Source organism: Marmota monax, unplaced genomic scaffold (genome assembly GCF_021218885.2).
Source record: "Marmota monax isolate L192 unplaced genomic scaffold, Marmota_monax_Labrador192_F-V1.1 WCK01_AAM20220418_F8-fsc00003, whole genome shotgun sequence".
NCBI classification, from domain to species: domain Eukaryota; kingdom Metazoa; phylum Chordata; class Mammalia; order Rodentia; family Sciuridae; genus Marmota; species Marmota monax.
Genome location: NW_026694084.1, coordinates 19150882 through 19169180, shown reverse-complemented (window position 1 = coordinate 19169180; position 18299 = coordinate 19150882). Strand labels below are relative to the sequence as shown.

Here is an 18299-nt window from a genome sequence, read left to right as displayed (position 1 = left end):
TTTTGTTTTGTTTCATTTTTCTTCACTGATTGTTTAGGTTTTACAAATGTCAGCTAACATTTTTGCTTGTCTTCCTGGCTTTGTAGATTTTTAAAACCAACAGCAGCATTGAACTATATTGAGAACCCTTTGATAAATAATCTGAATACTAAAATAAAAAAAATTTAGGGGAACTTGTGACGAATTAAGAGTATTATCATGTACAATATCCAATAAGATACCTAAAATATGTATGTAATGAGTTTTCTATATGTAACGATTTTTTCTATATCTTTAGTGATCAAGGATTCAAACATATAATATGTATCTATATAAATTTCTCAACAATAAAGAATACCAGCATTTTAGTAGAAAATAAGGAAAAGTAAAACGAACAAAATTGATCCTTCACTATCTATGAAATTGAACATAATCCCCCCAGTTTAGCACCTGAAAAAAATCACAAGCAATATTTTACTATCATTCCAATTCTCTTATGTACAATACATGCATATTTATATTTGCTATCACACATATTTTTCTTACATTTTTTTCATATTCACATATGATTTTAAAAACCCCAAATGCAAATTAAGCTGTTTTTTTAATCAGAACACCAAGGTACAAATTAGTTTGCACATGTATCTCTCCTATTTTCATAATCAAAAGAACCACTAGTAATTCAGCATTCATGGATATTTAGCATGTGCTGAATTCCAGGCATGAAGTACCACATAAGGAACAGTCTTTAGCTTACATATTAATGGTCAATAATGACACCTGAATGAATATTGAAATGTAATATGAGAAGGGAAATAGAAATAAGCAAAGGTTGCTATGGATACTAGAGAAGATTGAGTAGCTGAAACAAAGTTCAGGCTGGGATTTCCAGGAAAATTTCCTGAAGGCAGTGATGAATCTTAAAAATGTAAGTAAAGTTATATAAATGTAGAAGGGTGAATGGCATTTCAGGGAGAAGGAATTGGATAAGCAAAGTCCTAGAAATACAAAGAACTATAGTTTTTGAGTTGATGAGATCAGAAAAGTTGCAGAGGTCTGGTCATGAAATCTGTACTGGAGTTGAGCATTATCTTTTAGGCAATGTAAAACAAATACAGAATTTTATGTGTAACACATTATGATTAGATATTTTCCCTGAGAGGACAAATTGGTAGAATCTAGACTATCTTTAGAGGAAGCTGTTGTAATTCTAAAGAGAGAGATGAATCAGGTCAACAAATATGGTGGTAGGCAAGAAAAAAAGGCCAAACTGAAAAATAAATGTAAGATAGAGCCTTGGCTGGGCTGTTTGATGGATTGGGTATAAGGAAGCAATTTTTTAAAAAGGAAGAATTTTAGTCTCCTGTCTGGGGAATTTAGGTGGATGATAGTGTAAATCCAACCTTTCAGGAACATGGGCATAGATACAAATTCAACTGAGGTTTGAGTATTTTGGATAATCTATGTCTGATGTACCTATAGACTACCAGGTAGAGATATGCAGTAAACACTCAGGCCTATGGTTTAGAATTCAGCAGAGATCTGCAGGAACAGATAGAAAAAGAAATAAGTAGTATATAAAAATGGAAGAAGGAATATAATAGAATAAAATATTAGGAAAACTAGCTAGGAACTCAGAACACCAAAATTATAAAATCAAGTGAAAGAAGAAGAAGAAATAAATAAAATAATAATATAAAAATCTATACAAAACATTAGGAAAAGAATAGAAGTTGAATTCCAAAAAAGTAAGTGAATGAATTTAAGGTGAATTCAAATTCACTTCTAGGTAATAGTGACTATGGATATGAAAAGAAAGAAAAAGACAGAAAATTATCTATTATATTTGTAAATATAAAAGTCAAGTAAGGTTGATGAAGAATTATTTGTTTGGAGTCAAGGAGGCTGAGGTAAAAAACAATGGTTGAGGAGAGAACTGCATGAGGAAAAGACCAGATAAAGACATCTGCATTCCCAAGCAATAAAAAGGTTATTGTGTCTCCTGGGATATAATTTTAAATAAATAAAATTCTAAACATAAGGTAATTATTCTCAGGATGAATACTTTGGCACTTTCCTTTGAGATACAAACTGAGAAAAAAATTTTCCCCCTTGGTGAATAAAGAACATAGGTACAGAGACACTATTAATTTCTCTTTCAAAAAAAATACCTAGTTGCATCAAATTAAAAATAATTTGCATAACTCTGAGGGTCTCCTTCCATTTCCATGCAATTTCCCTTCTCTCTCCCTTTCCCTCCCACCTCTCATCCCTGTTTAATGTTAATCTTCTTCTCATGCTCTTCGACCCTACTCTGTTCTTAGTTACTCTCCTTATATCAAAGAAGACATTTGGCATTTGTTTTTTAGGGATTGGCTAGCTTCACTTAGCATAATCTGTTCTAATGAAATATGATATATCAAGAACTATGTAATGTTTTGAACAACCAACAATAAAAAAATTTAAAAAAATAAATAAATAATTTGCATTTGGTAATAAGAAACTCATATTCAAAAAACATTTTGTGGTGTAGATGTGGGAAGGAAGGACTATTGCAATTGGTAGAAGGGGATTATTGCAACAGGGCATAGATCTCTGCAGCCAGAGATCTAGGTGGTTCAGGAGTTAGACAAAAAATGGTTTTTCTTCTGTAGAAAAGAGTAAGCAAGGCAAGAAAGAATGAAGAGTGGAATGAAAGAGTGTCTCCTGATTGGTAGATCAGAGTGTTGTACTGTTCTCAGAAAGGATTGCATGCTAAATCACAGCTAGGTGTGGGACAAAGTTCAGAAGCCTAGGGAAAGGAGAGAAAGATAACCAAAGCTTGGTAGACAAGAATTTTACTAAGATTTATCAGTAGGGACAAAGAGGAACTAAACATTTGAGGCAAAGAATTGGAATTTGCCAGGTCTATGTCTGGTTTTGTTACTGTCAAATGAGGGAGTCTTATATAAATCTTATGGGGACCTATCTTTTCTTAAAATAAGCTCTGTTCCTGAACAACAACAACAACAAAAAAGTATATGAGGAGGGATGTGAGGATTTCTTAAACATCAGGTAAAAATTCAATCCTCTGTTAAAAAATAAAGGAGAAAGGAAATAGTTTTTAGGGAATTTGTTTTATATTTAGTATGTGAGACTTTAAGAAAGATAATTAATTAGAAAAGGTTCTGGAGAAGGCAAAGGGATTATGTAACCAGGTTGATGGTTTTAATTGATTATTTGGAGGGACTCTTTACCCTCAAATTTAGGCTTCACTTAGGTTTGAAGGAGGAGGCTGCCAAAAGTTGAGACTTTATGCATAATCATTGATAAATACCACAAAAATATACAAATAATAGGAAAAGAGTAGTGAATAATTAAGTCTAAGCAACTTAATATTCCCCATTATAGTAGGAGCCAAGCTCATTTTCTACACAGTAACTGAGGTACTAAGACATGGGTAGCCATGGGACATGGAGGAACACAATAAAAGATATCAAAAATTATCATTCACACAGTAATGATGATTTGGCATATCTAACAGAAATGCTGAAATGTTGATATAACCAAACCAGTTTTTGCTGTCAAAAGAATCAGCATGCCTTTTGGCTTAAGGGTAACATTTATCAGGCAGAAGTATAATCTTAAAACTCGCATAATAGTGCTGATGTGCCAATTATGTGTAGAAGACATCATGAGAACATGAAAATTCAGTCTTCCACCCACTCCATACAAACACAAAGTATATGTCTCTGTGCGTGTATTTATTTATATTCCACTCTCCTACCCCACCACCAGGGAATCCATGACTTCATTTCCCTGTTTTTGTTGTTGTTGTTGATGATGCTATCAACTCTGTAATACATTATTTTCTGAACATATCTGTTTTAAGACTAAAGAAAAACACTCCCCTGAAGAACCTGTTTTCTGAATTCCACTGACAATATTTTGAGCCTCTCTACTGAAAAACTACAGATACCTTCATTTGAGGCCACTATCATGACTTTAGTAACTGCCCATTTTCATTAAGTCAGGCAACTAGATTTAAGGATATCCTAATGTTCAATATAAGAAAGTTGTAAAGTACTGTAGTTTCTCAGAAAATTATCCATTATTGCTCATTAACAGTATCAAAGCCTTTTGTTCCATAAATACACAAAAGGTACCAGGGAAGAGATGAAAAGCAGCTGAAGATACTATATCTGTTACTCCATTTATTATTATTATTATTATTAATTTTTTTAGTTGTAGATGAACACAATAACTTTATTTGTTTATTTTTATGTGGTGCCAGGGATTGAACCCAGTGCCTCATGCATGCTAGCAAGTACTCTACCGCTGAACCACAACCCTAGCCCCTGGCCCTCCATTTATTATAAATATTTTATTTTGTTTTATTTTTTTCCCTATTTTTTTCTAGTAACTTTCTTATCTCCATGGGGAAATCATCTTTACCCCTTTACAAATGGTTTCCTTTTACACTAAACAAAGTCGTAATGGAAAAAGAAAGAACTTTATATGTAATTTTTTATTGATTTTGGAAGCCAGAAAATCAGCTTAATTCAATGAATCCATGTTCATACCATATATTCAATATTTTAATGATTTTTCTTGAAAGAAAATGCAATGTTCAAGCATCCAGTACCATGAAAGTCAGGTCTGTGCTGCAAAATCTCATAAGCCCTCTTAGAGAAATGTTTTCACAAATATTGATAGCTAATGAATTTTATTAATCTCTTAAGGGATTTTGTTTGCTTGTTTAAATTAAAGCACCCTGTGGAGGCAATTTAACAGGATCTTCAGGCTTTATTCTTTCGCCAAACTTTCCTCATCCATATCCACATAGCAGGGACTGTGACTGGACTATCACCGTCAATTCTGACTATGTTATCTCCTTGGCATTCATCAGGTGAGTTCTTATACAGGTCTACATTTAAAAATATTTTTTGGTTATTTCAGTGTAGTGTTTGTACTAGGTGATTTTTTTTTTGTTTCTGTGTTTGACGTTTATTATTATTTTTCTCCAAACTCAATACCAATACTTTGTAATTAACAATTTGCAAAGCCTTAAATAATAGTGTAGCAGTTTTGAAGTTCAGTGGGTGAGAATCTTCACCAGATTTCTAGTTGGGGAAACATGTTGAAGGTCAAGAGGTTTACTGACTAAAAGTTTGATCACTTTATAACATTTCCTCTATCTCTGTACTTATCATCACTGTATCCAAAAATTCAGTTTTTCCTAAACTTCAAGATTAAAGGTCAGCACTTCAATAATTTTCTTCTTCCATATTTACACTACTCAAAACCTTTCAAAATATTTTAAAACCCACATGTGCAGCACTATTGCTGGGCTTGGAAAGACACATATTCCCAACTACTTTTCTTTTTTGTGGTCTTGTTAAGTCCAACTGATAAAGAAATTTTTATGGGTTATTTCTGTATAACTTCTTGGTAGAACTTATCTCAAGATAGAGCTTTACATAGGAGTGTTCCAAACTTCCATTTGTCATGTAGTAGTAAAAATCATAGGGTAAGCTTAGTACTGAAATAGTAAGGAATGCAACCTGTCTGGGAAAAATAAGCAGTTGGGTTTGAGTTCTAACCTTGCCACTCATCTTTGTTACCTTGAATAAGTTACGTATTTAAATGAATATCTGCTTCTTCACATGGAGACAACAGTTGTGTCATGGAATGTGGCCTCTTTCCTAAATGTTTCAATGAAAAGGGTCGTGGGTTTTGTTCAATGGTGGATTGCTTGCTTACCGAGCATACATGGGCCCTGGACTTGATCCCCAGAGCCACATAAAGGTTTCCATGGAAGTGTGAGGTAATAGTAACAAAAGTATTTCCTAAGTAGAAATTTTCCTTATATAACCAGTTGGTTGACCCTACAGAGAGGTAAAACAACCACTCTTTCTGCCTCCAGTGTGTTAAAACAGTAATATTTATGTAAAATGTTAAGCTTAAATTTACAATATTTTCTAATATATCAAAGCCAGATTTTAAAAAAGCAGTAAAGATAATTAGAAGTCATAAAAATTTAGCAAATTTATGAATATATGAAATATATGCAACAAAAATTATATTGTTAGTTATATGCAAGGACCCTGTTATAAGACCACTTCCTGAGTAAATACTATTATTTTCCCTATTTTTTAAGTGGAGGAAATGACAACATAGACATTAGAAATACCAAAATGTTTGACATAAGGCTTAGTTTACTTATGAAATTATTTTAGTTAATAAATTAAGAGTAGAAGACTACATTAAATGAAACACATGACATAAATTTGGTTTCCATCTGTCATTTATTATGTGACTTAGGGAAACAACTGACTTTGAAAGGACTTATGTACTCATTGATAAAATTAAAATCATAATCCTTTCCTTATACCACAGGATTATTGGAAATACCAAGTTAATATTTATGAAAGTGCCTTATAAAATATAATTTACTATTAGAATGTTCTATTCTTCCACTTGTTGTGGGAAAATATTATGGCTAAGATGTTAAAATTTCCTTGAAAAAATAATTTTTGTTCGATTTTCATTTTCAAAGGAGCTATAAATCAATATTTTAAGCATTTAAGACAAAACTAAAATTTTTTAAATGTTCAGTACTTCATTGTTAAATAGGCTTTAAGCCTTCAGAACATAATAAATACTTCTGTGTCAATTACAAACCATTTGTTTCCATTGGTCCCTCCCAAAATTGAGATAGACAAGGAAGTTGTAATTACCATCAAATCTTAATGTGGAAAGAGATGAAGTTCAAAGATTATGCTTTGTCCCAGGATAAGGGTAATTGAAATCAGGCCCAATCTTCTGATTTTTGCCATTTTTGTACCAGCAGTTACCAAAATTCAGGTCCCAGCTCCACTGAAAGATTTGAAGACAAATTCACTGGACTTGGGAAGCAACTGAATACATTAAAACAAAATATGATAGTGTGAAGTTTCTCTAATTTCCTCATGTTACAGGAACATTTATATATAAAAAGGTTAATAACTTGTACTCCATCCCAGTCTTTCTTCACCACCATTTATGCACAAGTAAACTGAGTGGCTGGACTTAGTTTTCCTATGGAGGCACACATGTTAAGGATGAGAAAAACTGTATAAACTTAACCTCTATACATTCCATAGATTTGGAAATATGTTTCACCTAACAAATCTCTTTTAGATACAAAGATGATAAAATACTGAATTAGTTTTGCTACTGATGGATGTTTAACATTGTCAAGCTTTACTGTTTTCATTTTAAAACATGAATTTGTTGACTTTTCTTAATGACTCAGATGAGCCCATTTCTTTTCACTGTGTTTCTCTGCCACAATATAAAGTTAGATAATAAATCAATTTATTGTTTGTCTCCTACTTTCTATGAATATGACTAATATGATCATTATAAGAAAATTCTCATGCTTTTGAAGGTTAAAACCAGTTTATCATGGAAACTGCAATATTTAAAATATTGATTTGAATAATTCACATGCTAAAATATCATTTTCAACATTATCTAATTTTGAAACAGTGTGATTTCTCCTACATTGTTTTAAAAGAAGAAAATATTTACTTTCAGAAAAATGAAAAGCTAATACAATGTACAGTACTTGAAATAGGAGCCTTGAAATAGTATTTTCATGATGTAAACTACATGGATAAAGCTATTTAAAATAGCTTATTCACTTTATTGATATAGTAACTGATTAAGGATACATAGCTAAGAAGGGCAGAAGCAAGGCTTAAACTCACATCTTCTGACTCTAAATCCTACAACTTTCATTAGTTAAACTCTCTCTACCTTACAGTATCTTCTATCTCCTCTAGATAAATTGACAATGTAGAAATATTTGAAAGTATCAAGATTTTGTTTTCCTTTTTCCCTGCTGATGTGACATTCATATTCAATGTGTTTATTTTCAAGCCAATTTTTTAATATTAGATTATTTTGACATGGTCTATTGTTCATTTTAGGCACTGAGTATATGAATATATGATTATTATGGTTAATACTCTAGCAATAATAATAATTCTACTTCCTCTCTCTCTTTTTCTGTCTCTGTCTCTGTCTCTCTCTCTCTCTCTCTCTCTCTCTCTCTCTCTCTCTCTCTTTAGTTTTAGCATAGAACCAAATTATGACTTTCTCTATATATATGATGGACCAGACAGTAATAGTCCACTGATTGGAAGTTTTCAAGACAGCAAGTTACCAGAGAGAATAGAAAGCAGTTCAAATACTATGCATTTGGCTTTTCGGAGTGATGGATCTGTTAGTTACACTGGATTTCATCTAGAATACAAAGGTAAATATGAACATTTAATTTTATTATGAATGATTTAAACTCTGGTTATTTTATATAGGAGAGTAATTTTGCATTAGCCATTGCATTTTTAATGCAGACTATGTACAATTCACCTCATAAAAGAGTTCTCACCATAGACTTTTGCTATCAGTGAGAAGGAAATTAGCATTTCCCTAATTACTACTAAAGGAAATGTGTCAGGCAAAAAAAAATTAACAATCATTATTATGCAGTAGTTGGCTAAAGCTACAATATATTATAGAACAAAAGAATATATTTTTTGGAAGCTAAAGTTTTATTCAAGTACTTTTATTCAGAGTACTGTCAGTGATAAGGAGAACAAAGTATAGGACAATTATGTTGCAGAAAATGTTACAAATATTTAAATGTGTCAATAGGCAGAATGGGGGAAAATATAATGATAATTAAAATGTTTTATAATGTTTCTGCAAGTACTTAAGTAAATTATGTTAGAATGCCTATGGATCTTTTCCTTAAATATACTATCTTGAATTCAGACTTTATGTATTATTTTTGAATTTACTTTTTAAATCTTTTAAATTAATAAGTAAATTTATAAAATGTGTGCATATTTACGGATTCTTATGTAATGTTGCAATACATGTATATCTTGTGTAATATTTAAATCAGGTTAAACATATTTATCATCTCAAATATTTATCATTTTTTACGGTGAGAACATTCTAAATAATTCTTTAATACCTTTTTAAAATATATGGTACATTATCATTATCTATACTCACCCCACTATCCAATAGCTCACCAGAACTTCTTAATTCTATCTTACTGTAGCTCAATACCCATTTATTCTTCTTTCCTTATCCCTGTCTAACCCCAACTCTACCAAGTCTCTGATAACCAACACTCTATTCTCAATTTCAATGAGTTAAACTATTTTAAATTCCACAAATGAGTGAGTTTATGAAATTTTATATTTAATGCCTATAGGAACATATTTACATCTTTTTGGTGGTTGTTGTTTTGTTTTTTGCTTCAAGGTTTGAACCTAGGGGCACTTAATCACTGAGCCACACCCCCAGCCCTTTTTTTGTATTTTATTAGAGACAGGGTCTCACTGAATTTCTTAGGGCCTCCCTAAGTTGTTGAGGCTGGCTTTGAACTCATGATCCTTCTGCCTCATCTTCCCAAGACACTTGGATTACAGGTGTGCACCACCACACCTGGGTTAAATTGAATTTTTAATGATTGAGTCCATGGATATATTGAAGGAATACTGATAATTTTTCTCAAGTTATCAACTGAATTTTAAAATTATATACTTCTGAATTTTTGCTACTTTTTATTTTTAATAACTAAAAATATTGTAGAATAAAAAAGTATTTACCACACAACCAGAAAAACCTTAACATTGTGCCATATTTTCTTCAGATCCTTTATTCTTTTTTAAAGAAATCAAATATTGCACATATGATTGAAACTTTTACATTTGCAGTGGCAACTAGGGTATTTTTCTTTACGACTATCATGAGGACTCAGCATAAATTTCTAAGAACTCATAGCATTAGATAAGGAAGACTTTTGAGGGAAAGGGAAAACTCACAAGGCAGCAAAATAGAGATGCATGAAGTCCTCCAATATTTGTATTATCACTTGTAAATACACGAAAGGACCAGGGTATCTGCAGAATGTGGACATAGTGTAGATTTCTTATGAGTGGAAAACTTGAGATCTCTGTGAGTCTCATATCTCATAGAACAAAGTAAGAAAAAGGCCTTGTAATTTGACTGGGACTGCGTTAATTTTCTAAATTATTTGGGAATAAATTCATGAATAATTTGTAATATTTTCAAATATTAAAATGGCAAATCTCTCAATTTAGCATGTTTTCTTCAATAATTTTAATATATAAAATTTTAATCATTTTAATCCTATATGTCTTATACTTTCCATTGTTATCAAGTGAAATTTTTATTGTTTTATTTTCTGATTGCTGCTAGTAATAGGACATAGTGAATTCTGTAATTTCTTTTAGTATGTTACAAATCTACTTAACTTTTTCATTAACATCATGAGACAGGGTCTCACTGAGTTGCTTAGGGCCTCCATAAATTGTTGAGGCTGGCTTTGAACTCATGATACTTCTGCCTCAGCTTCCCAAGACACTTGGATTACAGGTGTGCACCACCACACCTGGCTTAAATTGAATTTTTAATGATTGAGTCTGTGGATATATTGAAGGAATACTGAATTTTGCAGCATTTTTGGATTGCTTGTACTGATAATTCTGTTTCTTTATAATCTGTATGTACTTTGTTTCTTTTTCTTGACTTATTTAATTCTCTGGATAAAAACTTCAGTGCCCTATTAAATAGAAGCAATGATAGTCATTAACCTTGTGTTATTGATAATTTTTAAAAGAACACATGGAATGTTTAACTTTTAAGTATGATGGTTGCTCTTGGTCACAGTAATGTTAATAGAGAGCTAACTTTTTTTATTTTTTTAGCTCTAATTGTGTCCAGGCATACTTTGAAGTAATTAACACAAAGATAATTTACTTCCACAAGTGAAGGATTTTTGGCACAGTAAGGTTAAGTAATTTGCCCAAAGTCATATGGAGGAGCTAAAATTTGATTGAGAGTGGTTCTAGAGTTCACATTCATATCTAAAATGTTATACTAACTTGAGATATTATTTACCAGCTATAGAATATTCATTTCCAACACTTCACTAACCTCCTACACACATACTAAACCACAAGGATCTTAAAAACAAGGGACTCATCTGTTTACTCACTACTACACATAGAATGGCTAGAATAGTGCCTACACCTAGTAAATATCCAACAATTACTTGATTGATTGATTTTGAGCAGCTTAAAGAATTTTTTAAAATAAAGTCATAATTAAATTTATAGAATAACAACATTCTTGAAATGTAAAAAAGTTGAGAGCTATATTCCTGTCTTGCATTTTATAAATGAGAAGTTTGCCTAGGGATGGATACTTATAAGGCAAGATGAAAAGTTTATGAATATAACCTGTAGAGAGAAAGAGGGAGGGAGGGAGAGAGGGAGGGAGGAAGGAAGGAAGGAAGGAAGGAAGGAAGGAAATCGAGAAACAGAAAAAAAAAAGAAGGAAGGATCAAACACACAAAGAAAGGAAACAGTAGGTCTGTGGAGATAGATACATGTAAGTTCTACTGCTAATTAGTATTTTGGAAAAAAATTCTAGACATCTCTGGGATGAAAACATATGGGGAAAGTACCTTCCTGTGATGTTCATGGAAAATGGTGTTAAAGATAGTAGCAAGCTTTCTCTTGGAAAATAAACATGACTTCACCATCCTCCCTTTATATAACATTCTAGATTTCCATTACTTGTATAAATATAATTGAGCTCTTGAGATAAAACCTATTTGCCATACTTTGCCCAAATAAATATCCATTCTTATTTCCCACCTTGATCAGTTACCATTATTATTTCCAAAAATATATGATTTATTTAATCATAGGAAAAGAGCCACAAACATGACTTTTAAAAAATGGTAATTATTTGTCATGTACTTTCTCTGTTCTGGTTACAGTAAATAGCCCATTTTAATGCATTGTCTCTGTCCTCCCTCAAGCAGGCACACTTCAAAATCCAATAAAAAAGCCATTATAACAGGATTGTAAGTATTTTTGAGATGATGGAATTGAGGATCAGATTGTTCAAATGAGTTGCACAAGCACATATAAATTAGTATTTCCACTAATGGTAAAGACAAAGAAAAATATAAGAGAATGGGCAGAAAGAAATATATACTTACCCCATTAAATACTTCTGCCTCCTTCCTCTTCCATGGTAACTATTACTCATCATCCTCAGTCACTAAACCAATGCCAACTGACAATTCCATACAAGGTCTTATTTTTACTTTAAAAAATACTTCTTTTCAGCATACTTACCAAATTCAACATAATTAATTATCTGAGCTGATCTTCAAAGTCTCGTCTGTGGAAAAATTTTATGGCTCAATTCAGATTCACTAAGGTCTATTTTTGTTCTTATCAGTCTCCCTATTTTCTGTCTTAGTCCTTTTTGCTCCTATAATGCAGGGTAATTTACACAGAAAGAACATTTATTTCTTACAGTTATGGAGACTTGGGAGTCTAATACTAAGATGCCCACATCTGGCAAAGGCCCTCTTGCTACATCATTCCAGGACAGAAGACATCAGGGTCAGAAAAGATGAGCAAGAGCATCAGCAAGGGAGGAAAAAAAGTTGCTTCTATAATATTGTCACTATCCAGATAACTAACTCACTCCAATGACAACTACATTAATATAGTCATGAAGGTAGAGGCAGCATGACATAATCACCTTTTCTTAGGTCCCACCTCACAACACTGTTCCATTGGGGATTAAGTTTCCAACACATTTAAGCTATGGTGTATCCTTATTTTGAGAAATATTTTCCCTTTATATATCTAGTTTCTTAAAGCTAATAAATTGGTAGTGATGTTTATAACTGTCACAAAGAGAAAAACATCTCTTATTTTCAAGATAAAATGTGGATCCCTAAAATAAACTGAGAAGACCTAGTGAGTAAAACATGTCCCTTTTGTCTTATACTATATACCTTGACTTAAAGCATGTTCTTTTTTTCTTTTTTGGTATTGGGGATTGAACTCAGGGGCACTCGACCACTGAGCCACATCCCCAGCCCTATTTTGTATTTTATTTAGGAACAGGGTCTCACTGAGTTGCTTAGCCCCTTGCTGGATTTTTTTTAATTTCAGTATTTTTGGTGTGCAATTGATTGATTCAGTGGATATGGAACTAATGGAAAGAGAAGTGATTCAAGAAGCAATTTTTAGAGTATAGTATATGGGATGCAAATTTTGTGAATGTATATATGTATATACTTGTGCTTAAGGAAGGATTAAGTCATTGAGCTTAGATTTAAAACTTGGGAATTGGGGTATCCAACTTCCACACCCTAGCACACTACCTCCCCTCCTGCAGGCCACTCCCTGCCACCTAATCAGTTCTTCATTTTCTCTCCATGCTCACTTTAATTTCTGTTCTTCAGGAAGTTTCCTGAATGCTCCTTTATGCAACGTTCATGAGTTGCAATTATTTATTTAATAAAGTTCTTTTCTTAATAGGCTATTAACTCCACAAGGGTCAGGATATCTTGTGTTTAACTATTTGCTAATTTCTAGAGTGAATTAGATCAGATAGTGAGCTCTTAATTATTTGTAGGAAGGAAGGAATGAAAGAAGAAAAGGAAGGAAGTAAACATTTGTCATTCCCCTGATAGTCTATAAAAACAATTTAAATGTCTAATTCCATCATTTCCTTTTTTAGTTAAATTGGGAGAATCATATATAGTGCTCTTCCTAAAGTGTAGCTTCCAGGTCTCTCATGGAATATAAAAGAACCTTAAACTCTTTGCAAACTTTTATGAATGGAAGAAATACATTATTTCTGTTGCAAGTCGTCAAAATTTGGTATATTATAATTATGTTTTTTTACTAGCCAAACACCAAGAAATTGATTGTTCCATGACTCAGATTCAGAGTTGCACTCATCTCCTGATTTCTCATTAATACAGGATAAATCCTGATGTAGAAAATCACATTTGGTACTATGAATTTATTGTGATGGCCCTTACATTATACATTGATTATTTCTTAAGCAATCTATACTAAAATAATAATAAAAACAATTAAATGGAAATAATCTCAAGCATCATTCATACCCATTAACGTCCTATTCCAAAAAATGGATGCACCAATCTTCCTATTTCTCTCTCTCTCTCTCTCTCTATATATATATATATATATATATATTTTTTTTTTTTTTTTTTTCCTAAATGTTCTTAAGTCCCTAGTTTATTTTTAGGTACACAGTTCCCTTTTTGTGAATGGACTTTGTATTTCTATTTGTTACTGCTAGCTTTGAAAATACCTGGTATTTGCATAGACTATCTATCCAAAAAGACCATACATTGAATTTTGTAAAGGTTGTAAAGGTTAAAATGGGGCTACCTCTAATAGAAATGTGGGGAATGACAAGAGGAAATAAGAAGATGCTGGGGATGTGGCTCAAGCGGTAGCGCGCTCGCCTGGCATGCGTGCGGCCCGGTTTCGATCCTCAGCACCACATACAAACAAAGATGTTGTGTCTGCCGAAAACTAAAAAATAAATATAAAAAAAATTCTCTCTCTCTCTCTCTCTCTCTCTCTAAAAAAAAAAAAAATTAAGAAGAAGAAGAAGAGTTGCAGAGTAGAGAAACAGAATCCTTTACAGTCCTCCTAATGTGAAATTAACCAAGTGCAATACAAGCAGCAGATACACTTTTAGGTTCAGTAATTTGGCATAGATATATGTTATTAAGGGGGAAGATCATTTAAATAAACAAATGTTAGGGGAAGTCCTGCTTTTTTCCCCCAAAGTAATTCATTTCAATATTGATGTATGGATTATAGCATGTAATTATGTATGTTTAACTATGTAGCTTAGATATGAATTTTTATATATATATATATATATATATATATATATATATATATATATAATTTTTAGTTGTCGTTGGACATAGTACCTTTATTTTATTTATTTTTATGTGGTGCTGAGGATCCAACCCAGCACCTCACATGTGTCAGGCAAACACTTTACTGCTGAGCCACATCCCCAGCCCTTAGGTACTAATTTTAATGGGGAAAAAAAAAACTGAACAATTTTACTTACAAATCAATGTGAATTATCAGAATTTCAAATATGCTTAAGGTCTACTTTGTACAATGAGCCCTCAGAGATAGAAAAGGTGCTGATGCTTCCCTTGCAGTTTAGAGAAAGGAATGAACATATTCTAAAGGTTTCATAGAAAATATTATTTTAAAGCAATTAATTCTTATCAAAACTATTCACAGCAAAACTCCGGGAGTCCTGCTTTGATCCAGGCAACATAATGAATGGTACCAGACTTGGGATGGATTATAAATTAGGATCAACAGTCACCTATTACTGTGATGCTGGCTATGTTCTTCAAGGTTATTCGACACTCACCTGTATTATGGGAGATGATGGAAGACCTGGATGGAACAGAGCTCTACCCAGTTGTCATGGTAAGAAACATACTTTTTTTTTTTCCTGCTGAAAATTGCTTTTAGCCAATTTTTTTCCTCTTTCTTTCTCTCTTTCTTTCTTTTATTAAAAAGAATCAAGAAATGTTTAAATAAATACCTGTTTTAAAAAAAAAATCAACCACTTCACATAAACCTACAAGCATGATATAGGCAATGAAGAGATTTTATTGAGGACTTAAAAATTGAAATCAATACAAAAAATAGTTTTAGAAAAGTACTTATTTTACCAGGTGTCTCTAAAGCCATGTGCCTGTTAACAGTAGGCAAGCTCTTTCAGAACATAGGTGTTATTTCCTGTTGTGTTCATTTGTGTACCTTCAGGACTTAAGAGCTGTGCCTAAAATATTAGGTGTCCAGAAAATACTGGTCAAACAAATGAAGAGTAAACACACTGAAGTTGGAGTTTCAATAGATTTAGATAAATTCAGTAACTTAAATATTATCAAGAATTGGTGATGAATCTTCATCTGAAATAAGGATATAAAAGAATATACATTTCTCCTAAGAGCTGGATGTCTAAAGGAGAATTAATACTGCAATATTTAAAAATCATACACTTGTATATAACTTTATATATGGATATAGTGCAAAAGAACATTGTAGGAAGGAGATAAACAGTGATATCATTGTAAAAGTTTACCACAGACACCCTCATCCGTTGAATGATCCTAATACATTGTGCAAAACTGACAGAGAGATATCATCTTGGGAAGATTTTCCAAATTATGGTCAATAGCAGTGAGTCATAAAATCAATTCATTGTGTCATAATTAATATTTTTACAATAGACATAGAATTGAATCATATAAAATTAAAATTAAATTAAAAATGAAATAAAAAGAGAAAAATTATAAGTCAAAGAACAAGGCAATGACAAATAATCTTTTGTGAAAGTTTTTTCAGTTGCATATACAGTGATAACTAAAAATATCCATATACTCACATGTATACATGTGTACACACATTCACGTGTGTGTTTTTGTGTCTTTGCATTAGGTCATGATATAACATATATTTCTTATAATGAATTTCAGTAAAAAATCAACAATAACCCTAATTTGATAGTTATAAATGTGGATTTTAAGTATCTGACATACATGGTAATTTTTCCTAATTGTAAAATATATTCACTCACAGAATTATTTTTGCATGATTTTGATTTACGTGTCATTTAACCTGAGATCATTTTCTCTTATCTCTAATTCTTAACTTGCATTCATGGTTTAATCTATCAAAAGATAAAGAGAATAAAAAGAGAAATAACTATATTGGGCTTAAATCTTCTAAAGAGAAAAATCATTGATAACAGGGAATTAAGGTTTTTTAAAATATATTTTTTAGTTATAGATGGATGCAATATCTTTATTTCATTTATTCATTTTTTTATGTGGTGCTGAGAATCGAACCCAGTGCCTCACATGTGCAAGGAAAGCGCTCTGCCACTGAGCCACAGCCCCAGCCCCATATAACAGGGAATTAAGTTTTAAGGAATATGGGGAAAGGATGATCATATTGTCTTAGAATTTAGAGGCATACAAAAGAAAAATTGCTTTTAGCCAAAAAAAACATTCAAAAGTTCAGAAAGCATTTTTCAAAAGTTGCCATTAGTAATCACTTGAAATTTCTTGAAAAATTCCCAGATCCACCTGTGAAATAATCAAAAGTTGTGATGAAGAAACACTAAAGGATACAGAAAACTACATATCAGCAAGATAGTTGTTGGTCACTGGGATCAATGTTAAGTATATGACTTTCAATGGCAGGTGAGAAAGGCAGAAGCAGGAATCTCATGTGCATTTACTAGAATAAGCCTACTTAACAATCCTACTCCTTCCCAGTAGGCCTATATATTGGTAGAAAGGTCAGTTATAGATTTCATATGTCAATTTTGGTATAAATGTACCACTGCATATATAAATAATCCTAAAACAAAAAAAGTCATAGATTCAATTCCGCCCAATTTAGTATATTTAATGTTCATTGAAGTCATGTCTGTAATCAGTTATTATTTAATAGATTATTGTGAAGCTATGGTTGGTAAACAACACATACAAAGAACATAGTCTAGTTTCTGACAAATATTGAAATATTAGCACATTGGAGGTGTGCTTTTCAGTAGAGTTCTAGAATCAGCCAAGTGCCAGAAACATGCTCTGCACTTGACATTGGGTGTTATGTTTTAGTTGAACAAGTGCATTTATGTTATTTTAACAAAAATTAAATATGATTTATCTGTGTTAATATATTGAATATACACATTAGCTCAGTCTTAAAAACCTTTCTTAGGAAAATTTTTTTATCATTAGATAAGCTAGATATCACTTGAGTTTTAACTAAAATGATAAGATTCTATGGATGTTAAACAAAATTTGTTCAATGGATTCCTTAAGTCATTAAAAAGAAGCTTAAGATAAATTTCTAGTGTTACTGGGGGAAAATATTTGTTTTAAAAATAAATATATTTAATCCCAAGCAGTAGTTGGAGAAAAAAAAAAGAAAAAGAAAAAGAAAAGGCCAGAGTCAGCTCTGTGCTCTTATTCAATTATTTATTTAGTATATCTAATCGTGAGTTAAACTTACGTAATTTGTAAGATTGTTGGGAAATTATATTAAATAACTAACTATAGCACTTGCTTCTGTGGTTATTATTGTCACACAATAGGTAGAGCTTAATACATTTAGTTTCCTAATCAGCATCATACATATCTAATTGTTTTTCCTCATAGTAATTATATACAGGACTGGCTGACTTTCAGCTATAAAAATTTATTACTTTAAAAGACAACATTAGTGTTTGATACATGTGTAAGAGAGTCAGAAGAATTTCTTGTGCATAAAGACAAATTATTTTAAGATGAATTTTACAGTTTATCTATATAAAATATTTGTATGATTATAAGAAAATACACAAAATGT

At 31.8% G+C, this 18299-nt stretch overlaps 1 protein-coding gene across 7 annotated transcripts in view; it reads left to right on the top strand.

Moving 5' to 3' along the window:
* Window positions 1-18299, top strand: part of Csmd3 (CUB and Sushi multiple domains 3) — a 1151628-nt gene that overhangs the window by 894422 nt on the left and 238907 nt on the right. For all 7 annotated transcript variants that reach the window (XM_046464911.2, XM_058585685.1, XM_058585684.1 and 4 more), the window contains 3 exons: window positions 4729-4867; window positions 8076-8263; window positions 15168-15362. In XM_046464911.2, coding sequence (XP_046320867.1) covers window positions 4729-4867; window positions 8076-8263; window positions 15168-15362 — 522 coding nt within the window. The remainder of the gene's footprint in view (window positions 1-4728; window positions 4868-8075; window positions 8264-15167; window positions 15363-18299) is intronic.